General features: G+C 40.8%; 1 protein-coding gene across 1 annotated transcript in view; it reads left to right on the plus strand.

Moving 5' to 3' along the window:
- zfhx3b (zinc finger homeobox 3b) overlaps positions 1 to 27,862 on the plus strand; it is an 89,820-nt gene that overhangs the window by 25,041 nt on the left and 36,917 nt on the right. Inside the window, exon 4 of the mRNA XM_062415447.1 lies at positions 6,121 to 6,352. Coding sequence (XP_062271431.1) covers positions 6,121 to 6,352 — 232 coding nt within the window. The remainder of the gene's footprint in view (positions 1 to 6,120; positions 6,353 to 27,862) is intronic.

Consider the following 27,862-nt stretch of genomic DNA (forward strand, 5'->3'; position numbering starts at 1 on the left):
GCAGACTTATTGTACTGCAATTTTGGCAAGCTCCTCCCAGCATGGCTTTCATAAAAGCACCAGGAGGTTAAGCTGTTAATTAGCTACTGAAAGAGGAGGGCAACAGCTTGCTGTTAATTTGCTTTACTCTTTTTTTTTTTTTTCTTATTTGGGGATTGACATCATTTCCTGCCTGTTTTGGAGTCAATGCTGTGTGTCACAAAAGCAGGGCCTAACTCATTACGAAGGGGGAAATGTGTTTATCTGGCTACGATTAGAAGTGCACATTATGTATGTATAGCCATGCTTATCCAAATGTTCTTAATGAGAGAGACCCTGGACGCCAGTGTGGGGCTCCTGTGGGCATAGGCCCAGGCTCGTTATCACCACACAGGGCATTGATCTCTCTACCGCCCGCTTGCTTATCCTCCTTCTCCTACCCTTTCAAAGACAGTGACTCGCACATGAATTATGTGGACACATTGATCAGCTGATTGAGAGCTATTGTTTAGATCCCTGGGTCATTATTGAAGGAGGGATTACCCAACTCTTGTTTTGTGCATGCGTATGGGAGAGTGTATTACTCAGCTCCTTGTCACAGTACATACTCCCCTTGGCTCACCTTAGATTTGCAACTGCTACACAAATGTGCACACGCATACACACTTAAATGCACACATACGGAGCACATACAACAGCCTACACAATCAACATGGACCAAATGACTGCCTGCATTGATTGCCTTCCCTCTGCAATTATGTTCCCATTGTTTACTTTCCAGCATCTTACTCATTCAAATGGAATTCAATAATTATTGCTTTATTTAATGTTAAAGTAAGTAAGAGTGGTGGGTGTGGAGCACCAGTAGCTGTATTGTCTTTAAGTGTCTCTATGACCCCTCCCAAGCTACTCTGTTTCATAGACCTGTGTTAAGTCATCCTCTCCAAGGACACCTAAAGTGATCCATCTTTACCTCGCTGCCCCCCCTTACGACACAGAGGTCCGTTTTGTTTCTCTCTTCCCTCCCAGAGACAAATATGCAGTCTGTTTTTATTCACCGCTAGTGATGGATCATTTCTACAGCAAGGCAGTAGAGGAAGCAACTTAGCATACTTGGAGATAGAGGGACAGGATGCGGTGGAGAGGGGGCAGGAATTTAGGAGTAAAGGAGAAGAAAGGACAAGGGTGGGGATGAGGTACAAGAAGCAGTAAGTAGGCAGATTGAGCCTAGAATACGCAGTCCTCTCAGCCACAACCTAACTTTCAGGCATGTTGCAGCTTGCAGTGGCTAATTCAAAGCAGCCACCACACTTGGCACCCAGTGGGGCCTCTGTGGTTGGAGCTGTTGTTCGTGCTGCTAGCAGACCTGGTATCACAGGCCAAACTGCAGACACTCACTGACTCCAGTCACTCTGCTTTGCTTTGCTAAATAACCAGCTTACGTTCCAGGGGAATCCCAGAGTGCAGATTTATGAGAATCAAGTCCCCAACAAATCTCTGCACATGTACAAATACACTGCTGCTGGGAAGAAAGGGGTCATTCGATTGAAATGTTTTCATTCTCTGGACCCTAAACCCAAACTTAATCCTCATCATTAAAATAAACTGTCTCTAAATTTAACCGTATCTTGATTTATACACTTTACAATTTGGCTGCAATTGGGCAGCTACCTTTTCAGATGTTCTATTCTTTTGGATTTAATTAGGATACAATGGCATAGTAATAAATACTGTACTGTACAGTACAGTATATACAAACTGTGGCCAATTGTCACACAGTGAGATGTAAAACTGTGTTTTTCAGCTCAAAACGCAAATTACATTGTCCCCTTAAGATCGAAATACAGTTACCTCATTGGTTGTAATTGCTGCCATGACATCACTGTGTTTGTATAACAAAGGTGTTTCTTGACTTATTCTAACAAGTCTTAAGCCTGGAACTTGTTTGTACATTTTTTCTCAGCTGATAGAGAACACCTGACTTCTACCTCTGTGATTTTAGAGGATATAATCTTCTCTGAACAACTGGTCTGCTCTATTGCAGTGCATTGCATGGCTTCAGGTGTGAATTGTGGTTTTATAACCTGTGTAAGCTTCCCATTGCGTATGTGTGCACACACACATACACACACACAGCGAGACACCAGCTTTTAGTGCAGAGAATCAGGGAGACAACTACAAAGCAATATCCAGGCAGATACTCACTGGCTCTCTCATAGAGGGAATTTAGCAGCTCTCTTAGAATTGATAGCTATTTAGCTCACAGATAGTCATCTGTTTTAATGCATTAATTTTGTATTAACAGCATTGCCAAATTTAATGGTGGAAATTAGGGTATGATCATAATGGAATGTGGCTGTGTGTGTAATAGTGTATGTGCATGTATGCATGTTTGTGTGCGTACATTTCTGATGTTCTTTTTGTCTATACTTTTGGATGTGTTTGTTGCATGTACATGCTGTTTTATACAGCTCCAGTGGGAGCCATTCTTTGGAATTACCGACTCTCTGTCTCCCTTCCACCCTTCCAGTAATACCCACCTCCATCTTGTGTTAGTTGGACTCTCTCAGCAAACACACTGTTTTGTGTTAAAGGTGCACTTTTACTTTGCATTTAAGTGGATGGAAATGTAGATGTATGCTGTGCTCTGGGTGGGTGGTGAAACTGATACAGGCATGTATTGCCCACTCAGAGGGCAAGGTGCACTGTAGAGTTGTGTGAGAGAGAATGGGGTGGTGCCCACACCGCCCCTGTCCCTCTTTACCTGAAAAAGCACAGAGCACTGCTTCAGCCTCCACAGAAAGAGACAAGGTGCTCTATTGGAAGAGAGGCTTGACAAATCGCCATAGCATTTTTCAACAGAAAAACCACTACAGTATAAAACAAAGCTTTGAAGGGAAGATCAAATTGAATATGTTTTAACACATTGAAATGTAATTTACAACATTGCTTAACATCTATAAAACAGTGGATAGTTGTAGTATCATTAAGGGACATCTAACCAACTCAGTTTTTACAGTAGCAAGCTAGCAAGGACAATGACAACTCACCAATTAAAGAAAATAAAATCAGTTGATGTATAAATTACCAGTTTGTAACTTCCTTATATATATTAAGAAAAGTAAGTATATTTTGGAAGCAATTTCTCCCTTTTCTCTCTTTAAACACATTTTAAGACATCATTCATTTGTCTTTGTAATCATATCTGTAAGATCAGACCACACATACAGTACATTCACAGGCATACAAGCATGTCTCCCATGCCCAATTGTTGTCACACTTGGCTCAACTGAATCCCCTATATGGCTGCTGTAAATTCCCAGACAGTTCAGTGGTGTTGAATCCATGCCACTGACCCAGCCAGCCCTCCCCCCATGCTCCACAGCTCCCCCTCTGTTGGGGCCTCGATATGGGTGCTTAGAAACCCCAGAGCCAGGCAGACCAACTCCTTCCAGCCCAACATGACTTTTTCATTAAGCCGCCAAATTCCTGCACTCCAGTTGGAGGTGATTTATCAACTAAGGGCTTCACTGCAGGTTCATAGGAAACAGACATAGGCCCTGTCTCATGCATTATTATGTTTCACATTCAAAGTGTGTACATATGCATGTGTGTGTGAACCAGAGAGGGAGATAGACTGCGACTGTACTGTGTCCATACTCTATTTGCGCTCTGATCCCAGTCTTTCTGGGGAATCCACTGAGAGTCTATGTTTGAGAAAGTTTGTGCGTGTGATGATCAGAGGTTTGTTGTTCTCATGGGCATAGTCTGCTTTCTCTGGCACTGTGTTGTCATTTTGGCTCAGTTCTAACTGGAATACTGAATGAGCAGGGGCCACCTCACCGATCACTCTTCCCTGGTTTGATCTCTTACCTCGTTTACTGACTCTGAAATGCCCCCGACTGCCTTGGGTCATGGCCAGTGCAGAGATGGTGAAAGTAGTGGTTTACAGGTGTAACCGTTTGACACTGTAGACAAATCTACAAGCAGTGGGGCAAGCCAGTTTTGGCCCTGTTGAGGCCATCTTCCTGGCCAGTCAGGTTTATAGTGAATTATGGCCGATTCTGGGGCAGGCGGTCTCAGGTTTACTCCTATATAAACCCTGGGCTTTTTATGGGAAACTATAAAACTCCCAGGATTTTTTTCTACCTCTTGAGACTAGCTTTGAAGTTTCAGTCAGGTGCTGTCATTTTTTAAACTTGTCTTCTTGTAGATTTTTGGAGCCTTGAGTCATTTGCGGCAAGAACTCTCTTTTTTTAATTCAAAACATCTGCTATGACTAAAAGCAGTTAGCATGATGGATTTGGTGTTATCTATAACTGAATCTGTCTCTCAGGTTTCTCTACCTTACTTCTGATGCAATATGTGTGCACAGAGGAAAAGGAGGAGGGCTCCCACAATATCCAGCAACACCTATTCATGACATCATGGATGGCTTAAAACGAGGAGAAAAAGGAGGGCACACAGAGACACAGAGCCTTTTACAATCACCTAATAACTCTATTACACCGAGCTGTGGGGCTCACAAAAAGGAGGTGGGAAAAAACTCCTATTCCTTTTCCTGGAAGCGGTGTCTTAATGCACATTTTAGATGTAGAAGAGAGAAATATGAAACCAAACAGAATGAAATACAATAGCTCTGAAAACCCCATAGCAATATTACAATATTGCCAGAAAATTAAACATTAGGAGAAAGGGACAAGAGCATTTTAGGGAGGTATAATATTGTTATGATTGTTTTTCCCCAGCCTGTCAACACCTGATTTAGATGTAATGTGGTTAAATGTCTAATGTTTCCAATGCCAGCCAGCCATCCAGTGCAAGACAAGACAGTTCAGTTTCTTCTTGATAACTCGTTGCTTTCCAACCTTTTAACTGAGTGTGTGGGTGATATATAAGGTAAATGATTACAGGGAGGTTTATACTCTTTTAATGCAGAATTGGTAATTAAATCCTGGTCCAGGGTCTCTCTCATTAATACCTGGTTAGAAATAGTATATGCTAATGTTTAGAGCATTCATTCACTGTTCAATTCCAATTATGTTTCATTGTTTTTTATTGTGAACAACAAATTACAATATGCTGTTCACTTCTAAAGAAATGTGTCTCACAGAGGACATGAAGGCCAAAAAGATTAGACTAACAACAGGAAAACTTTTGGTGACTGACTGATTGCAGCCACAGAAATCCACAGCAAGACTCCAGAGTTTGATGTAGGAGCAGCACATGACAGGAATGACACAAGTGGCCATACCGAGTCTAGGGCTTTTATTGTAAACATGTAGAAACAATCAGTGTGATGCTTTAGGATAATGGTCAATAACGCTGTTGCTCACACCAGGCCTAGCCATATTGTCTTGGCCTTGCATCATTGATTGAGCCATGCAGGAGGTAATTAGACTGGGGCTCTGTGGTGTGACAAGAGGTTGTGGTGGTATGGTGTCACTACAGGGTATTAGGCATGTTGTGACATTGCAGAGAGTGGGCTTAAGACTGGACTAGGTCTGCTGTTGAGTCGTGGAGGAAGTGCTGGGGTTGACAGGTCAATACTGTTGCTGATTTCCTGTCCTCTGAAGGTTGTCCTCCTGTTGCGGAATGTTCCACTTTCTTTCAGAATGCACTCAGTCCCCCTCCTGCCTCTTCGCCACCTGAGTTTGCCTTGCTTTCTCTATGAGAGAGCGAGGATTTAACTCACCATGATCAATATTTAGTATCCCATGCGTGAAACAGGCAGATGTTTGGAGTTTCCTTTTCAGAGACGCAAGGCTTCTGTTGAGTGAAGGGGATCAATGCTCCCTTCTGTCTGTGAGGCTGCAGACCCACGGCTTCTGAAGGGTGGCTGATGCGATTCCTGCCTGCCCTAGGGCTCCTGAGATTTGCTTGCCTCCCAGGCCTCTCCTGTCCTGTTAGCCCACTGATACAGACACTCACGCAGACAAAGTGCGCAGTCCAAACAGTTGTCCTGAAGTGGAAGAGGTCTGGATGTTAAACAACAGGGCTGTGATTGGGAATTGATTTGTTCATTTGCCAACTGTGTGAGTGAAAGTGAGTCGGTGGTGCCTAGCCAGCTATCTGCCATCTACAATAACCTCTTTCTCTCTTTTTCCCTCTCTCTTTCTGTCTCTCCATCCCATCCCACAGCACCTGCAGCAGCATGAAAACGCGGTAGAGGGTGATGCCTGCTACTACCATTGTGTGCTGTGTAACTACTCGACCAAGGCCAAGCTCAACCTGATCCAGCATGTGCGCTCAATGAAGCACCAGCGCAGTGAGAGCCTAAGGAAGCTTCAGCGTTTGCAGAAAGGCCTGCCAGAGGAGGAGGAGGACCTCAGTTCCATCTTCACCATTCGCAAATGCCCCTCTTCAGACACAGGTCAGAATTTGCTCCTGTGGCTGTTTTAGCATCTCTTTATGTGTGTGTTTGTGTGTATGTCTCTCTGTCTTTGCTTTTTGCTGATGATCTCTACTTTTGCCTCTCTGTCTGCTTTGCACACATAAACATACATCTATTTGTTCCATTGACACACTTATTATGCTTCAGTTTTCCAAACTGGTAATTTTTGACATTTACATCCCAATATATTCAACATTTATTTGAATGGATAACATCTATTTAGAAAATACAAAAAACTATATATTATTCTATATATTTCTCATTACTTTTTCTTGGTTGGTTTGGTTTAAAAAGGATCATAGAGGTGGTACAGCTATAACTGAAATACACAAAACCTAAAACTCAACTATACATTAGTATTTGTAGACACAAAGTATTTTTTAGACATAGCATAATGAAATTCTAAAAAGCATAGGAGGGATGACAACATTTCAGAGAAAAAAATATTTAATTAAAAAAAAAAGTAACTTTATTTTTCATATACATTTCCATAGAAATGTTCGGTATTTTAGGCTCATATAGTTTACACAAAAACAGCTACAAACCCTGCCTTCATCATTCAAAGCAGAGGCCCTTGTCAGTGAGAACTACAGAGCTGTCCTCTTTAGTCACTAAAGACATATTGAGACAGAGCATTAAGGCCAGAGGAGGAGGAGTCGAACAACAGCAGCAGCTGCAACAACAACAACAACAACACCAAACACCAAGAAACAGACACAGCTACAACAACAGTGGCATGACAAAAACAAAGTGCCCAGACTGCTCATTTATTATGGACTGATTAGGAAGACTGAGCTGTGGTCAATTAACACTCTTTCTTAGTAGAGATTTGGTTTTCTAATCACTTTAACTCCTGTGCCCTGACAAAGGGGCTCTATTGTGTATCCCTCCAAGAGGGAACCATTACTGCCCTCGCACACATACTTGCTGTCTGTGTTATGTAGGGAGAAAAAAAAAGGCCAGCCTGTGAAGACGCTTTGTTCCAAGGAGGCAGGGATAATGAAGCCAGCGGCCGGGAAATTGCGCAAAAGGCAGTCACAGATCTGAAGCAAATCATTAGAGAACATATTTAGCAGAGCAATTAGGGACAATTAAGCTTTCTGCTCGCTGCACTCCAAATATGTTAATGACTACAGTACAGTGGACAAGTGAACATGCAAAGGCAAGAAGAAGGGCCATTTAGGTTAAAAGGGTTGGGGGGTTGGGAATTTACTTTTTTTGTGTTCAGACAGGAGTGCAATTGTGCTGTTTGCAAATACTTTTTTTCTCTCTTTTTCTCAGCAGATGTGTTTATCAATCTTTTTTTCTAGTTTAAACTTTGATGTGCTAGATGCCCATTTTTGTACCAGGCAGGGGGGATGCAAGCCTTAGGTTAGGTAATGGGTCAGTGCAGAGAGGCCACTGTGTCAATGCATGTTCACACACATGTAGACAGACATAGCTCCCCTACAGACCTTCATCAAATTACAATAAACCTCACTTACTGAACAGCAACAAAATGTAAAAGGAACTGAATTTTAAGTTAGAGTTCAGAGTTCAGAGTTCATGTCTTAAAAGTGTGATTGTGTGTTTTAATGATGTCATGTGCCTATTGGGATTGCAGTTAATACCTTTCCCTTGCAGAAGTGCTGCATCTCATATACTGTTTTTTTGTACTATTAATTATATTCTTCATACCATAGATAAAGAAAATCCATTCCATTCTTTTACACCAAGCTTCAGACAGGTGATCAAATAAAAACAAATACATTAAATAGGACCATAATTATTTATTAGAAAAAAGTGTAAACAAAGTCAAGACTAAGCATCTTGATCAAATTATCCCAATAACAATCATACCTCTTCGTCTATAATCAATAACTCAACTAAAATTGCTGACTCCACACCCCCTACTTCTACACTGCCATTTCACACCCCGAATGCCTTGTTTCAGCATCATAAACTGCCCCAGTCCACTTCATAGCCCCACCCCTGCACTAGGGCTGAACCATTCCCTCCTAGTGTAATATTTAATTTCCTCTCCGCTAGCTCTTCTGTGGCACATGGTTCTTTTTTGTGGTTGAGGCATAGTTGCTAAAGTGGTGGAACGTTCCCTGGCTTGTTAAAACAAAGTTGCCCCTGGATTTCTGGGTCACCTAGACAGTAATTCCCTCGCCTGCTGCTGTGCTGTGATCCTGTGAGTGGTTCTCTGCTTGTGTTAGGTTCTGGGCTTGTAGCTTGCCTGGGATTTTTTTACCAAAACATATGCTGCCTCCTTTCCGACCCAAAAAGCTCACAACTATCATTAAAGACAACATTATACAGAGAGGTAGTATAAAATGGTAGCATGACATAATTCTTACTGTCAAGTAACTTTTAAAAAGTCTTCTGAACTCCTCAACTGGACAGCCATGAAATGAAATGAGGCTAGTTTACATGTGATCTGGTGTGTTTTATGTTTTACCTTATGAGGATGCATCAAACACAGACTGGGGGCTTTGGTGCTACATATCTCCTCTGGACTGGCTGTCTGAGGAGGAGAGCAAGGGCAGGAGAAATTAGGTTTCTTTCCAATTAGACTAACACAGGAATAAAAGGCTTGCATTGTTTTAACACTTGCTCATACTGAAAATGTGCTGCTTAGGCATGTTGCTCTGTGGCTCCACCTCCATTTGTCTTCTTTAACCCTTTATCTATGGAGGGGAAACAAAGGAGGCCTCAGAGGGAGCCCAGCCCCACACAGCTGCCCTTGTGCAGAGAACACTGACTAAAACCTAGCACTGACTTGAACCAATGCACTCTCTCTGCCTTGTTAAGGATATCCGCTCATTACCGGATATATATTTTAAAAAATACATAAGAGACAAATATGTGACAGACAAAGGAAAAAGGGAAATGTTAAAATTGCCCTAAAGTCTTGTCTTTGTGAGGAAAGTTGATTTGATAGCACGAGGACAAGATTAATTTTATGTTTAGAGGTTATAGAAAAAAGGTAAAAACCTAGTGTCATGTTGATGTCAGATGTCAGATGCATGGTTGCGTCGCTATGTGTGTCAGAGAGTCAAAGATGAGGACAATAAGAGAAAACAATGAGGAAGGGATGCAAAGGAAGTGGGGGAAACGAGTTTAGGGAACTTGTGTGTGAGAGCTAGTGTGACACTTGAGCATACGATGACCCTATTTCGTATGAATGATGTTCATCAGGGCATATAGCTCAATGACACATTGAGGTTTCTCATTTCTTAACATTTAATCGACTAAAGTTATTTTTTGAGCATAGAACAGAATGAGATCATGCTGTTAAAAAGGGCAAAGTTAAATTGCACTGAGGGGTGGATGCCCTCCTGCAAGATATATTTGCTTTGCTTTAGTGTGTGTGTGTGTGTGTGTGTGTGTGTGTGTGTGTGTGTGTGTGTGTGTGTGTGTGTGTGTGTGTGTGTGTGTGTGTGTGTGTGTGTGTGTTTGTGTTTGTGTGTGTGTGCGCGCATATGAGAAATAGGGAGAAAAGAAAGAAAGGGGGGAACATTTTATAAGGTTTTGTAAAATATTAGTATTTTTCGGTGGCAGAGTACATGTGTGTATTTATATGTATGTGTATGAAGGAAGCAAAGATGGAAGCTGACAGTGTGGATTAGCTCCTGCTGTAAATCTGCCACAGTCACAGATGGCAGGCCCTTGATCGCTGGGCTGTGACGGCTTGGCTCTCAACGCAGGAGGAAATCCCTGTCTCTGAGCCTCGAAGGCTGGGAAGAAGAAGGCTGGGGCTGGGGGCGCCTGGGCAGCCACCAGTCATTGTCTATCGTCTGTGTAGACATAGAGGCCTGGGTATTGAAGGGCAAAGACTGGTTTGGGCTGAGGTTGTGTGTGTGTGTGGGGGGGGTTATCATACTTTGACTCTGCAGTTGTTTCATCCACCACACCACCGAGAGCTTGTAAGTGGAACTTAAGTCTCCAGTTTAGATCAGCGTTACTTTTAATGACCAGTTTGAGAAACTGGGCAGGGGAGCTGTGTGCATTATTAAATGGAAATGAGATGAAAGGATGCATACAAATTACTGCATAATAGTGGTATCCAAAATGAGATCCATCGCTTGTTTTGCTAAAAGGGGTGCGCTTTCAGGGTCACACACCTAATAGCAAGTCCTGTCCTGACAACAGAAGCATTTCTCTTCCCTCCCCGCATGAGTCCCTCTCCCTCTGTGCCTCATACATAATTCTTGAGATACTCATGCAAAATGCGTTGTGACATGGAAAAATGCACTAATTACGGAAATGCAGAAAAGTCACTCATAGTTTAGGGTTTCCACAACACCTTGCAGTTCACATGTTTCCAATGGTGACTGACAGGATATGTCAACATTCAGGTTGTCAGAATGGTTATACCAAATGTACAATGCATTATATTGAACCATGCCTTCATCCTTTTGTCTCTGCTTTTAACCACTTTCATGTGGCATATTTATAGGGTTTTACCCTCCCCTGCTATCATACTTTAGCTATCTGCATGTCCAGTGGCTAGTCTAAAGCTGTAAAAGCCAGGTAAAACCAGAGGTGTGCCAGGCCACGCTCCCATGGCATACAAGGGCCATAGTCTGAACTTTTTCTCCCCACGGACAAGAGCAAAACAGACGGCAGCCATTTCTGGAATGTCCTCCTTTATTCATGTCTGTTAAAATGCAAAGTAAACCTTTCCAGAAACAGGATATTGTAGCCCCTAACCACCAGACCCCTTCTACATGCCACATTATGGCCAATCTGAAAGTAAGTTGTATAGACAGACACTGCTGCAATGCGCTTTTAATAAAGGCTGTTATTGCCGTGGTGATGCAGAGTGGATATGAGGATGAGGACTGTGCGGGCCTGGATGAGAAGGGCCCCAGAGGGCCTGCAGCTCAGTCAGGCCTCCGTCAGTCGCCTGCCTTCTAATCCCTGTCCGAAGGGCATCTAGGCAGCATAGGAAATTGTTTGCTATCCGAAGAACGTGCCAGGAAATTCATAAATACATTACTTTTCATTTTGAAAATATTTCAAAAGACCAGACGTTTATTAAAAAGCCAAAATGATGGCTTTATATATTTTCCAGTTGTGTATCAGCATTCATATGACCTGCTGCTCTAACTAACATAAGCAAGTCTTTTCTTCACTGTATCCACTGCTTTATGGACAGGCTTGGTTTGAATTATTCTGCTGGCTCATCCTGTGATAGCAAATTAACCAGAAAGTCACTACTCTATTCTGGGATAGGCTGTGAATGAAAATGTCTTGTGTCCAGATTTTTACTACCTCTCCTAACTGAACTCTCATTCTTAAATACAGCCAAGCTTTTCCCCTTGGGCTGGAAGGTTGGTAAAGTCTGGGTCCATGCTGCCAGCCTGCCCAATATGTCTGGCTTAAAGGAGAACAAAAACATAGACGGTCTATACATTGAAAGACAGAGCTGATCAGAGGAGTGATCAATTGAATGAGGACAACTTGAGTAAGGCAAAAAAGTGAAAGCAATTGTCTCTTTAAAAAGAGGACATGAAACTTTGGGTAGATTTGCTCATGTTGTTTTCTCCTTGTGTGTGCTCCGTATGTTTTATGCCCTGTGTGTGTGTGATTTCACTGTCATTTATGCCATGTGGGTGTAAATATGTGCCAGATTTTATTTTGCAAACTCGCATAGCCATAAATGAGCACACACATAGGTGTCTGCACTGAGAATCAGGCCGTGTGTGGGTGCGAGAGGCTCTCTCTGTCATCAAGCCCATTTTCAGAGGAGACTGGCAGCACATTATAATATTGGTTTCCCTCTCTCTTGTCATTATCAGACACTCTCCTTGAAAGCTGATCCAAAAGATAGACAGTCCATCAGGAGACAGTCATCTCATTTGTACTTACTAAACGTGTTAATGAGTTCTATTTTCAGGCCTGGAGGCTTTGCTGCTGGATATTGGAGCAGAGGTGGCGATCGGTGGTGTGAGGTGCCGGATTGCAGGATCAGGAGGAGCTCAGAGGGAGGGGATGGAGGTAATGCAGTAGCCCTGCTGCCCCTCATGTCACTCATATGGAGTGACCACAGCCTCCACAGGGGCTGCCAGTCAGGGCTGAGGGCGAGAGGTCTGTGGTCAGACAGTAACAGACAGTGGAAGAGAGAATAGATTAGGTGACAAAGACATAATGGTTGTGATGGGTTTAATTATAGCAGCCTGCACGTCACTGTCATACAGGTACATGAGGTGAAGGAGAAACAAGTCCATTTAAGACAGAGGGGCATGAGATGCTGACTGATTTATATAAAATGTGTTTGATAGAGCATCGGGCTAATGCATTAATGCATAATGTTCTGTTTTCATATTTAGCTTTTTATTTTTAGTGCAGTCATATGTGAGTGTCCAATGCAAGTGGCTGACTTTTCTTTTTAGAGAATATGATGCAGGTTTTTTCAATCTAGACAAATACTGTTCCATGAGTGTAACTTACATGACTCTGCTGACTCTTCTAATACGATTATAATCACAAAGAGCCAGTTGTGAGTGTCACACAACCATCACACCCACTTCGGTTGAATATCCTTGTCAAAGAATGCATAGCCAGCACATTTTATACACATATTGAACATGTTGGTAAATTAACTTGCATGTGGTTGCAACACCGTACAGATACATTGTTTCTCTTGGCTGGCTATTTTTTTTTACTGTTAATACATAGTAGTATTTTATTTCCTCATAAGTTTTCTGCACAGTACTTAGTTGGACTTCCCCACACATTATTAAGGCACACATTATCATCTTACACCCAGCACGTTCTCATCTATGATATTGATTGTAGTGCAAGTGTATGCCAGGTAGTCTAAGAACTAGAACCAATAAATTGTTAAACACTTAGATTGCTTCATTTGTTACTATGTTTTGGTATTGGGTGAACAGTGCTGCTCGCTGTCAGAATTAGGCAGCTCAATTTGACCATAGGCAACATCAGAGAAGAAGCAGGGGTAAAGTTTGGGAACTATTGAGTGGAGGCTAGGAAAGTTTTATTTAGTCATTTTTAATAAGACTGTTTGTGCCCCCTAACCCCGAGAGAGCTGGTGGATCAAAGAGCATGATCTGTGCTATGGATGAGTTCACCCTGGGCCCAGCAGAGATGGTCGGCCTTGCTGACAGCAAAACAAAACCAGAGAGTGAAGGATGCCCTATCCAGCAGCATGTTGCCCTCACACTTCGAAGGCTCCATTAGAATAAAGGCAGATGAAACAAAGACTGGCTGAAAGCACAGATGTTGTGATTCATTATCCCATCTCTGATAGATAGGCATGAGTACGAAATAGTGTGTGTAAGTGTATGTTTTTGTGTGTGTGCCAGTACGCGTGTGTATGTTGCTTTATCTGCAAATGTATGTGATGTTAGTTATATTTGAATAGAACATCCTTCCAGAACAAAAAACATCATACTGCACAACATGCTCGTGCATAGACACACATGAAGCACACACATGTGTCCATGTTTTGAGTGCATTAGCAAAAAGAGTCCCCTGCAGTACCTCAACCACATCAACTAAAAGCAGCCAGGCAGATGGCAGCAATGAGAGAAGTGCAGAAATAATTCAATAGTGAACCTTTCTAACCTTTACCTGTAGGCGTGAGCACCAGTCATTGATTCATGCTGTGCCTGACAGTACACTACACACCACCTGAGGATGGTGAGAGGAGGGTGGATGAAGAGAAATGGATGAGTGTAGTAAAAAACACAAAATGATAATATGAGTGGGTGGGAAGCTCAACTGTATGCTGGTGATGGTTAGTGTATGACATAAAAGGGAACTTTCCACAGATATTGGAAATTATTTTGGACTAATTTTCAGAAATACTGCCACCCCCCTCCCGTATTGGCCCCTATGTAGATAAGTGGGTATCATCCACAGACAGAGATTCTCACACCACCTGAGTCCCCAAGCACCACTCTGGGGCTTGTGTCTGCCTAGTTCAGGAGAATCATCCTGTAGACCTAAAGTATGGCAAGACAGTGGTGATCTGGGAAGTGTTGTAAATAACACTGTAGTCAATGAGCATATCTCTTGTTGTGTGGTGGCTGCTAACTGGCAAGCAATGAGCCCTGTGAAGTCAAGATATTGAGGGAGTCTGTTTAACCAGATGCAATTGCCTGTCTAGAGACAATCTGAGACAAAATAGTATTTGTTTTGTGACAATCTTCGACATTCTTACTGTTTGACTGAGTCAGATTTATGGTGTTCCTCCTGGTCCAATGAATGGCCTAACTCTCACAGTCTCTCATTGTCTGGCTGGAAACGCTGCTCTGAAACTACTGTTTTATTAGTGGGCTGTGGATATGTTTTTCCCACTGTGCATTTGGATGTTGGATGAGCATAGTTATGAATTATATTTAAGTGAGTTATAACAAATGAGATACCAGGTTTTACTTGTAAATGCACACTGAAGAGATAAAGTTAACCATTCTACCATGAAGGAAAAACACAATTTTAGTTCAACAATATGATTTGGACCAAACTCTGAGGTTTGGAACCATAATCAATCCCTCAAATACCGGCAGCAGATTTGTTTTATGGACTAGCAATATTGTTTAATTATTTGCTCACAGTACACACAGTAGAACTGTCTGTCTGGCAAGAAATGCATCCTGTGAAACAAACATAAATACAAAGAGTTAGCACGTGTGTATTGCTGGGTAACAGACATCACAGTGCTCATTTTACTAAAACTGAAACAGCAAAGTACCGGATAAGTAGCCCTCTGTGTACAGTATAAGAAAAAGGTATGGCCTGTGCACACTGGTGTACTGAATTTCCAGTTGCTTTACTCATTACATTCAAAATGATGACTGCATATTTAGTCATTTATTTATAATGATATATATTCTTTCTATTCTTTTCATTTAAAACCAGATATGAGAGAGAAGCAAATATGTTGGAAACAGCAGAAAAACCCACCCTGACCAATTTGAAGCATTAAGATGAATAATCCACTGTTTAGAAAGCCAGCAAAGGTCCATTTTCATGCTACTTGCTCAGTAAGCATACAGGAGAGCATATCAAGTCAATTCAGCTGCGGTGCACTGCATAGTCAAGAGGGGAGGATATGCAATTTCTGTCCCCTTTTGAGTTAGCCTGCTATGTAAGACCAAGTACTGCAATAAAAAGATTTGCCAGTTTTCACTCAGGAGGCAAATGGACTTGTGTTTTTTAAGTTGTAATGTAATATGCATGGATTTGTTTGTTCAGAAAGATTCAGGTGTATTAGCTGTTAGTTGCATGTTGTTGATAATTATTAAAACAGAGGTGTGTGCCGCAAAAGGTTCATTATTTTTAGCCTTTATTTAAAAATGTAGTGGTGTTTATTTAGAATTTTAAAAATTATTAATAATTATTATATAAATACTCAGGTAAAACAGAATCACAAAAATAACATATTAAGCGTAACCACATTGTAATTACACTATTTTTTAAATGTATTTTTTTAAATCATTTTTGAGGGACTGCTGGTATATGATCATTTGCATTTCTCCCTCATTTTTATCTCCATTTTCTATTACAAGAAGCACATTTTGAACTGTGCTTGTCTCAAGAGGACCTCGTTTACTGTAATCTACAATGAGCAGTGTCTTCCTGCAGCAGGAAACATATCAACTTTTGGTTGCACAGGGACATAAAATCTGGATTGATCTGTTCCTTTCAAAAAATCTTGGTATGTTTCTGTGAAAATCTGTAAAAACTGACAAAGGTGAACCTTAACTGTGCCTGATGACTGGGGGTGCTTTGGAAATAAGTTTCTCTCATTTATACGTTGAATATTTCAAGCACTTGGGAAAACTCAGATGGGGCACATATTGGTGTGTGAGGTGTATAATGGAGAACACAGTGGATGTGTTTGAATCCATGTCACAAGTCGTTGTCAGTCTAAGAGACAGCCTAGAACTCTGAGGTTGACTAGATTTAAGGTGGCACAGGAGCCAGTATGGCAGCCAAAATTAGAAAAAATGGGCTGTGTTTTTGTCATGTTAAGCTGGGCAAAATAATGTAATTGGTTGGGGATGAGCGAATGGCAATGCCTACTTTGTTTAAGGGCCCTCTGCAGTCACTTTGCAAGAGCCATTGTGAATCGACCACAATAGCTTTAGTTTTTGCTCTTGTTCTGGGCTTCTCTTTTCTCTGGCTTTCTGCAGTCAGCTCCTGTCCGTTCCACTCTGTCTCCACTCTTCACTTCCACGCTCCACCAGTGCTAAGGAAGGGACTCAGAAACATGCTCCCCATCATGACCACCTTAACCTCACCTCCTCTTATACTTTCTTACCCAAACATCACCATCATCATCATCATCATCATCATCATCATCATCATCATCATCATCATCATCATCATCATCATCATCCTCAATCATGCCTGGGATGCTTCCTTATCCATACTATTAAAAAGATAAAGATAATTAAAGAAAGGCACTTTTTCTGTTTTGTTTGTAGTCCACTTCTGCCCTGATAAGAGAATTGTCATATTTTCTTGTTATCAGTTTTAAAGAAGCTAACCATTCAATGATACATTATTAGGATGGATTAGTGTTGCCTCAAGGTTTTAAAAGTGCAATGAATGATTGGTAGTCATGGAAATTATTGTATTTCTAGCATCATAAAAACAATATGACAGGGCATGTTTTAAAGTTATTTCTCTTGCTGTGTGTCACTATCAGCAAAACTAAACGGCTGTAAATCTGAGTGACTCTTGATTATTGAATAGACCTTAACAGTGGAGTAACACTAAAAATGACTTTCAATGTGCAACCATTGGAGTATACCCCAGTACTTATAATGATTCCTCTCAAATAAGAGTTTTTTTCCCCATGTTCTTTTATCTAGAGATAGGGACCATCTTTAAATTAGTGCTTGAGCCATATTACAAAGAAGAGCACTTACCTTTCATGATGCCTTCTCAGAGCAATTCTCATGTTGCTTGGTGACCAAGCCTGCTACTTATAGTGGATTATAATGCAGAAGAGGTAAAATACATTAGGTGGTCTCTATATATGTTATATGTAGAAAGTGGATGTAAACGCTTATTAAATATTTCTAAATTCATATTTCTTGAAGAATATGCTACAATAAACAGTTTGAGAGTAGGTGATTAAATGAGGCCTCTCTACAATATGACCTACTGTAGGTTACAGTCTCACACTACCTCCAGCAAACCCATGTGCAAATTTGCATGACAACTAACCTCACTATATTTATTGCACTGCTAATGGCCCTCTGCCTTGTGAAGGTGTAATCATGCGTGATAAAAACCGGGCCCAAGTTACTAACCTAGGAGCAATCTTGTGTGCATTAAAGTGTCCTTTTTTTTGTTAAAAAGGTCATTCATAACTTGGTCATGTTGTTGATGTACAGTGAGAGATATTGATTGATTAATGCATTAAGTGCTCACAATCCATTAGTTTCTGTGAAAGGGACTGGAGAAAAAAGACTTGCTCTTTCTCTTACTATGTATTTTCACCTCTGCCCGTTGTTCAAAGGGCATAATTTTTGCTGGCAAAGTTTAAGGGACAAAAAACAGAATATCTGCCAAGTAATGCATTCAAAAGGACATCGGTTCTCATAAGTGTCAGTTCAATTACTCTGAAAAGCTTGACAAGGAGTTCCTCTTGCATTAGCCTTCTGCTCACCCTGACCCACAGAGACTATGTTGTTCACAATCTTCACCTACTGTAGAACAAGCATACTTCCACATCTGAAGTATGAAGTATGAAAAGGATTTACTGTATTGTCCCTGTAATTCTAGGAAAATAAAATGTTTAACATACAGTAGCTTCACTAGAATTATGTTATCTGCCACTTCTTGTTACTATCATAGTGACTGCTGTTTACAGTATTTGATAGGTAGAAATGGACCATAAGTCAAATCCATTGATGATAAGGATTAGTATTATTTTCATCCTTGCCACTGATTTTTTCAAGCCATGAACTAAGCCAGAGTAGACACACATGTTTTTTTATTTCAAATGATGTACTTTTCAGTATGGTTTTCAGAACCAATGAGAGAAAGGGTCACGGGGTAACTGCCTTACTACTTAGTGACAAGGAATAGGATACCTTTATCGCCTGAGCCCTAAGCAGGGAAGCCTGTGAAAGGGGCCTGAGAGTCAGTCATTACCTCAGAAACATGGGCTGCATTAGATATTCATAACAGTGTGCCATCTCTGCACCTTTCATCTCCACCAGGGCCAGCTCCATTAGGATCTTTTATCTTTGTGCTGATGGCTGCTCTTGATAATGGGGCTGCCGAGAAATCCCAAAAAGTAAAGACTCAACTCTGACACTACTGGCCCTCCTTCTTCAGTACAGTAGTACATCAGATTACAGTAGAACATATGCACACTTATTTGATGCAGCATTCATAAACAGTATACAAATATTTAATACATGGTTTATGACACACCATAATGTAGTTATACACACTATAATGTAGTTATAAGCAGATATATGGTAAGTTTATTATGTAAAGTATTTGTCATCAATTATAATTTATCCCATAAAGGCATATTTTATATTATTGAAACTGTGTTTTAGTATATTGTCATTCATTATCTGTTTATACATCAGCCTCCACTTATGTGTGCCCACAGGAGGAGTTATAGTTGTTGACAAATAATTAATAAATAATGTATCTGCTACCAACTGCAACTGCATTATAGTATATTGTATAAACCATTTATGAAATGGTTGTACACTGCTGATAAATGCTAAAAGTTTGGACTTAAAGTAAAGTGTTACTGGCATTTTTCTTAAGTTAATGCCCATTACCGCATTGGTTTGTGGCTTTACCACAACATAGCAGTTACTGTCCCTCTCATGTCCAATCACCCTTGACAGAGCCTACTGCAGTCTGATTATGGCAGTGATGATGCTGCCAAAAATGCAACAAAATTTATATTTTTTTAGTAACCGTTTCTTTTTTATGTATGCTATTAATCAGGGTGTCTCTCCTACATATGTAACTGGTAAATATTTGTAAGGTAAAGGTTTATTAAAATATTGCCATTATTCCTACTGATGCCCCCATGAAAATGCATTAATGATATTCCATGCAAAGCCTCATTGAAAACTTTGCTTTTGGGCAGACAAACACAAGCACATAATAGTATAGTAATTCATGCAAGCCAATGTTTTTCAAATGTTACAGTAATTATGAAAAATATTCTTACTTTCCCCCTACATAGCCGCAGTAGAGCAAATCTCATTTCCAAGGCAAAGCGGAGAAGGAACACACTGAATAATCATTGTGTTTAATGCTCTGGTCATAATCCCAGGTTTTATGATGGTTTTCTAATGATTTTCTAATGATGTTAAATATTAGTAGAGAGTACAGCCATAATTTGAACACAGCAGTCGTTTTTTCTATGCTCTATCAGCACACCCGATTGCAACTACAATGAATATTGCTCTGGGAATGAGATTTAAGAGCCATCCCTTTTGGTGTTTTATTTTGCCGTCTCCTCATCTGCCATAAATCCTCATTGCTGTGCTCTTGAAACCTCCGCCCTTGCCTGCCTTCCCCAGGTGGGAATACAATTAGGTGCAGGGGCCATTTCATTCAGTGCCACTGTCTGTCCACCGCAGTCATTCGTAAAAAACACTGGAGCTGTCCCAGCAGAGAAAACAGTGGACTCCTGGGAAATATAAAAAAACAAGGAAAGAAGAGGAAGAGAAACAGAAAAGAAAATAGTGGAGTGAAGAGCACAAAGACGGTAAAAAATCTCCAGAATTGCTGTCAAAGGAGATACAAGTTTGGCCTCTGATGAGTGACAATATTGAGCAAAATATGTATTGGAGACAAAGCCTTTGTCTCCTTCCTGTGCCTTTTTAGTGAATTACACCTCTCCACCCCCTACCCCCAGCTTTTTAATTAAATGGCTGCAGCTCCATCTCTCTATCCGTAGCTCCCCATTACAGAGGCTAGATAAGGGATTGCTATCTGTAGCATGTTAAGAAAGGCTGCTGGGCAGCCAAGCCTCATGAAATTTGTCACAAGATCTCATTTTCCTCATTGCCAGACGTGATGCTTATAATTGATGTGGAGGCAGCAGTAATTTATTGGCCGTCCGCAATTATCATCCCCTTCTAGCAGGGGGATGTGACTGCAATTTATAAGTGTGAGTGTGTGCGTGTTGTTGGTGTGTCTGGGGTTGGGGAGGGTGACATTGTATTGTATAAATTAACGCAAAAACATGTTTCTCCTTATCGGATGGTAAGTGTGTATGTGCATGTGTTTGCCACTAAAGAATGCAAATTAATGACAGGCTCCATATCATAAACAATATGAGGCCTGTAATGTAGCCATGTTTGGCTAAAGTCTGTCAGTGCGCCAGCTGGACTTTCACACACAGTCGGGGGGTGGAAGGGCAACCAGAAGCCTGGGACTTGGTGGGGGGGGGGGGGGGGGGGGGGGGGGGGGGTTCAAAGAGGGTGGGCCATAGGGGCAGAAGGGGCTGGTGCCACAACCTTTTGTCCACAGCTCCTCCTTATGTCTTTAGGGTTTGTTTTCACATAGTAAAAACAATTACCCTGGGGGTAGATTTTAAATGACAAGGCTGTCTGAATACTGAGATGGTCATACTTAATAACGCAGTCAGTAATTTTACTAGTGTATTATTTAATCAAAAATATATTTCTCCTGTTAAATTTTCAATAGCATATTCAGAAATGCACATTTACCAATATAACAGTCAGAAAGTAAACAGAAGGAAACTGTAAGTATTAAGAAGCTTCTTCCTTTCTAATACACACCTGGGGTGGCTTATGACTTCAAGACACCTCCCTAAATTTTACTTCCCATGGAGAATGTGGATTTCTCTGTGCTGTTCATACCATTAGAGAGTCAAAAATAATAGATTTTCACATTGCCAATATGATCTGCACTACATTAATAAAATCTGCATTCATTAACATAGGAACGTCATTAGTGGTATCAAGGCAGCACTTCAGCTCAAAAATTAGGCAATTCATGGCTTCTTTGTAATATATGAACTAACCAGGCAGAGGACAGTGTGCTACAGTCAGTGTTGTCCACACATCAGTAATGGTGGCTGGTATTTTCTTTGGTGTGGGTCTATGGGTCTTTCATGCACAGCACACTTGATTGCCAGTAGAAAGCATGACATTCACCAAAAGGACTAAATGCTTCTTTGAAGACATTCTGGTTGACAAAGTGGAGATTCACACTTGTGAAATAAAGATATGTTAGATTGTGTTTTCTATTCACTATCTGTAGCTTCACACAGACAACTGCTAACATCACTGAGGGGAAAAGTCTCATGTTCTGTTCTGTGTTCTTGCAGTCTTTTGTACACTCAGCTCTGTAGATGAATAGCAGGTTTAGTGGTGCACAGATTTTCCTGTTGCACAGCGGTGAGCTCCATGGTCAGAGTGGATTGCTGTCATGCCATGGTGGGGAAGAGAATGAGGAAGATGAGGGCTGTCACCAGCAGCCACTCCTGGAACCTGTTTGTTTTGTCTACCTGCACGCTTGTTGTGTGCAGTTGCTAAATTAGACTTTCAAATCAAGAAGCCAGTGGGAGACCAAGACTCTAGTTTTCTCCTTCCCTTTAATAATCATCCCTGTTTACTCTTCAGGGAGTCATCTATTTTTTTTTCTTAAATGCGCCCTCTAAGCAGGGAGAGTGTCTTTAATAAAGCAAGCAGGCAGAGCGCCATTCCAACATCTGAATTGTACAGGAGAGAATTGAGAGATGGAAGCAATAGAGGAACACCAGAGGAGGGGGAAGGGGGGGCTGCTGCACTGCACCCTTCATGCTATTATCTTTATGGCATAGCAAAACATGCTTCAGGCAATCAGCATGAAATTGTTAATTGCTCAGCCCACTTGTGCATTGCTCAGGGGACAGGGCCTTCAGGAGGTCCTGCATCCAGTGAGTAAGGGGTGCTTGACTAACTGCCTGCATGCCTGCTGTCTCACACAGCACATAATACTGTCCAACAAACATGTTCATCGCACTCTCACTGACCTTCACAGAATTTGCAGTGGCAATCACGAGGGGCATATTCCACATAGCATATTTAAGAATTAATTTTAGCTACCAAAGAATATGTCCTTTTTTAACAAATTTCTGTTCAATAGAATTAGCTGAGATTAGGATGTAAGGATGAGGTAAGATTAATTTAGTCTTTAATATGTGCATCAATGGTTCTGTGTGTGAAGTCTTAAATTATACTGTATATAAACGCAATGTAAAAACAAAAATATTATTGCATTATATAGCTATATAGTTCAATGGAATATTTGTCCAAGGGATCCGGTGTGCTGTCTTTGTATGCAGGCCTATGTCAGGTGTTTGTTACCTTTTAGTGAGGGACCCTGGATGTGATGTAATACTTTTTGACATAGGAGCCAAAAGTGAGTGAACACAAACCCTTTGGAAAAAAAAAATTGCCTCCAACATTATTCCATGCACACAAAAACAAATCCACCTCTCACCCCTGTTCCAATGCACTTCTCTCACCTTCTAAGAACTGGCTCCAGGTGGCTCAGAGCAGGATATGTAAGACATCTTTTCGAAATGAACACCACCCCACCCGTTACATGCTCAGTTAGAATATGATGCCCCTCCTCCTTGGCTATCAGTTTTGTTCCTGTTGGAAGAGAGGGAGAAAGAGCAAGGTTACATGGGGCGTCATATTAATGGGGCCTGTCATGCGCGTTGATCTTCTTAGACGTGGAGGAGGATGAGCGCTCAAAAGGTGTTGTCTTCAAATAGGATTTCTGCAAGTGAGACATCCTCGTTGGGTGATATCCCCCTCAGAGCAGCCACTTTCTTATAGAATGATCTGTTATTAAGCAAATGAAGTGCCGCGGGCCCAACGGTAAATCCCTCCACTTTGTCATGGTGTGCTCTCAGTTATCAAACCCTGCTCCCTCATTCATTCCTGATGTTTTACCCATTTCACCACGTTATACCATGGCATACAAGCCTTGTATTTGAAGTCAGTCGCCCTTTTGGAACATGCGCGACACAGAGAGGATTCCAAGTTGTAATCACTGACTTCTTAAAAGGTGCATTGATCTTATTTTTAAAAGGAAGTTTGAATCTGAGCAGGCTTTTCTTCCTGAGTAAAGTTAAAGGCACAGTCTGTGACTAAAATGTAAATAAAAAGGTAGACTTGCATTAGAAAACATTTTAATCTAAATATTTCATCCTTACCTCAAACTCTTTAATTATTTAAGTTATGTAGATTCATATACTTCACGTGTCTTTTTTAAAACTATTTAATTAGTAAGTATTTAAACTAATATCTGAAAGAAAATTGTGTGTGCAGTTAGAATATCACGACGCAGCTGGTACAGCATGTGTGTCAGATCAGTTAAGCTCTCAGTAGTCTATAGCTCATATGTTGTACCTCCTGTCTTTAATTTTAGGTCCTTAAATCCATCAGGCTACCGTTACCGGTGGCAAATCGAAGGAATGTTTTCTCCCACACTCTAACATCACCTCAGTCAGTCAACTGTGCAACAACCTCCACTGAAGGAACAATTAGAAAATATCTAAATAAAGTTTGGTTTGACATGGGGGTTCTGTCCCAGCCATCCAGATACATGACAGAGGAGGTAGAGGGGGTGATTGTAAAGGAGCGGGGTAGACAGGGGGAATGGCAACTGCTAGACAGGAATTGATTGCATTAATTGATATGCCAATATGTAAGCTTGTTACATCCACCATTGCTTAGGATGATGGCTAACAGGTCCTGCTGATCAATGGAACCAATAAAGGCCTCATCCATTAATGAGCAATGTGGTAATTAATGTTATCCCTAAACCAATTACCTCAGGCAGTGCATCTACAGGAAAACGCAGCAAGTAGTACAACCAGGTTATCTCTGTTATACTTATCTCCCTTATTTTCTCATACAGCCTCTTTATTGCTCTGTGAGTCAACATGGCTATACGGCTGCACTATAGTCCAGTCTGTGCACATCACATACAAAAAATGTTATTGTGGGTTGATTGAAAAGGTTAACAAACAAATTGAAAATACATTTTGAAAAGTGTTTTATTGAATATTGTATTTACATGATATCACTATGTATTGCCCCTGCCTTAGAGAACCAGCTAGCTTCATATTCTAACCTAATCCAATTCATCTTGTTACTTTTGCAAGGGTTCAAGCTTGTAGAGCTACTACACAGAGGTAGTTAGATGTCAAATGTTCCCTACTCTTACAGATATCACAGATGACATTGATATACCAGACAAGTTTGTTGGACAATAAACTCACTATATAATTATTATGTCTCTAATTACATTACATATAGTGTTGCTTATATGGTGATGCATGTTTCTGTAGAAAGTGTCCATTGCCACAAAAGCCTGATTGTTTTCACAGTTGCAACACAGACCAAGCCAGAAGTTTAGAGTCAAGACAACAAACAAGTCTCTTTAATAGACACAATGTCTGTACATGAATCATAGCAGGCTTATAAATCAGTACTATTGTTTTAATGTTTTAAAGTAAGAATTGTCTTACCTTGTCTTCATGGCCTCACTCATTGCTCAACATTTTCAATTATCTTGTCTTCACATGAAATGAAGCAGGGTTTTCTACATTTTATTGCAAGGTTATTGTTAAAAAGTATAGTGTGACCGCTGATGCTTTTCTATGAGTCTGACTTTGAAAACAATTGAGTGTTAAGTAAATGACAGTCACGCAGCTTGTCAGCCCTACCCTCTTCCTCTAGCCATTTACTGTAAATGCATTTCACTCATTGAGCATTACATGCCGGCTGCAGTTGGTTTCAATTAATTATGGAAGCTTGTCTGAAACTTGTGTTTGTTTAGTCTGGCACACATAAGTATTGTGATATGTTTTATATTTAATAAGTAACACCTAAATGCAGAAACAATACTGTTCATGTATGTAGACATTTGTAATGCAAATATTCATACATTTATAACTTACTTCTCAAGTTGGAAGGGAAAGCTCTTATGAACACATAAATCTATTAAAATACGGGGAGGGGGGGGGATCTATGGGGATCCATGCTTATCCTTTAATTATTCCTGCTTAAACAGACTAAACAAGATAAGAAATAGAACTAAGTGTGAGATGATGACTTATTAGTTGGGATAGTGCAGAAAGGCCCATCTGTCTCTCTGTCTATTATCTGAAGCCTTAATCAGGACTTACAGCAGGGCAGGCTAAATAAACAGTAAGTAAGTTGTCTTGGGTAGAGGAACGTCAATGCCTGCAACTTGCTCAAGCCTTTGCTCTGAATGGTTCTGTATTGACCCCTTAGGACCCCCTGAGAATTCCCTAATTGAAAATTAATATTGAATCAATGCCGCGGGCCATTTGCATATTGATTATAAACATCCAGGAAGGCACCGAGTATGTCTGGGATCAATAGGGCCCTTCTGCAGCAGGCCGAGTGCACTACATCACATGGCAGCTGCTTGCTCCTGAGGTTAATGACTGCTGCTTGTTAAGGAGCTCTTGTCAGGTAGAATCCAGCCGCAGGGTCTTTCTGCCAAGGCTGGCAGCAGGTGAACTGCGGAGGGTAGAAACGGGGTACTGATGGTGCTGATGAAGGGGAAATATGAGATTGGGCAACCCTTTATGTTTTAAGTGACTGAGAGTCTAAGTGTATCTCTGCAATACCTATTTTAGAGAGTTGTAAGCATCATTGTTGCTATGAATCAATATGAGTTTATATCCTCTTTTTGGTACCCTAATGTTAAACTCTGATAACTCTATAACACAGACCACAAAATTCTCCAACCATGTGTATTTATGTTGTATATGTCAGTAGTGAACTGTGACTCTTAAACCATGGCCCTCTGACCCCCCCTTACCTCATCGGTGGGAAAAAAAAACAAACTACTAGCCTTGCTTATTGTGTCTTCTCCTATAGTGCTTTAAAAGTTTACAATTCCAGCTCTGAAGCAAATGTTTTATTAGATTGGCACAGCCACCTATTAAATATATATGTTACAGTTTATTTGGGGAAACGGTCATAATGCAGAATTAATGGTCAATCTGTAAATTTACTAACTCTGCTAAATTGACAGATTGATAGGTAATTCTGCATAATGACCTTTTCCCAAAATATACCTTAGCACATACAAAACAGTGGCAGTGGCAACCAAAATAAAATATATATTTGAACTTTCATTCAAAGTTTATCTTAAAAACAGTGTGGATAATAAAGTCGCAATGATGTCCTACTCACTAGCGGCAACTTTACTCATGGCTTCCATCATAACCAACAGATTAGTTAGCTAGTTTATCTGTTGGGGGTTTATTTCCGCTAGCTTGTGATTGCCGTAACAAAGCCCACCCATTTAAAGGGAAGATATGATTGGTCAATTTTACTGTCATTTGAAATTAGTCTCATTGAATTACTATCACTTTGCCCTCTGTAAATTTATAGCTGGACCACCAATCATAGAGCTGAAAGCATAGCGTTTTCTTCCCAGCAACTGCAGTGTCAGCAAAATTCTGAAAAGGGGCTTCTTTCATTTAACCTTTCACACTCCAACAAAAACAGATTAGGCAGGTTTGAAAGGTTTATTTTCTCACAAACATTTTGTTTTGATGCTGATTATTTAATTATGAATTGATAAAATTAAAATTAGAACTGATGACTTTTTAAATATTGTTTTTTAAGAATATCATAGGCTGTCTCTAAGACCAAGAAGGCCCTGACAGTTCCCCTCTGGTATATGTGTGTGTATAAGAGAGGATAAGGAAAGAAGGCTGATCAAAGATAACAGCAACCATTTCCAGCCCCTGAAGGGAAAGAAAACAATACTAGGTAGATCAAAAAGGCCTTTTTTAATTTGAAATGAAACTTTCACAGCTTTACAAGACAAAGGAGACCCAGAATCCTCTACTTTCAGGCACAGATTAAGATTCAACACATACATTCCTCTCCCAAACCCCCCTTATAATAGTTTCCACATGTTGAAGAGATGTAAGAGGTGGAGGCAGGAGAGAAAGGATGGCAGCGGAGACAATGGAGTGAAAAGGTTAGATGCAGATAGATGGAAATGAAGCAAGAGAGCTCCATCAAACCACCTCCACTGGTAACCTCAGCATAGAATCCCACAGAAACCTGACTGGTTTAGTGGTAACACTGAAACCTGGTTAATCTAATGGAGCTCTCTAAAACTGGGTGATTCTCTGAACCCACAGGAGACAGCCGACCTGGTGTGAAGCACATGTGAGAGCAGTTTATCCTCCAGTCTATGAAAGGCAAGGTCTTGAATTAATGCCTCTGTGCAGTCTGTGTCCATTCTCCCCTTGCCACTGCCCCCCACCTCAACCCACACCCTGCACTGGGAGCTGGGGTCTGGAAACTGAGAATGGAGTGCCGGGCCCAGAGAACCAGGCTGCATCTGATTGCTTCATTACAGGCCCTTTCATTGACTTGGTTTCACTGAACTGATGAACTGAGGCAATGGACAAGAGCACATAATAGGAAGAAATGAATTCTTATCACA

The sequence above is a fragment of the Scomber scombrus genome, chromosome 1 (assembly GCF_963691925.1).
Source record: "Scomber scombrus chromosome 1, fScoSco1.1, whole genome shotgun sequence".
NCBI classification, from domain to species: domain Eukaryota; kingdom Metazoa; phylum Chordata; class Actinopteri; order Scombriformes; family Scombridae; genus Scomber; species Scomber scombrus.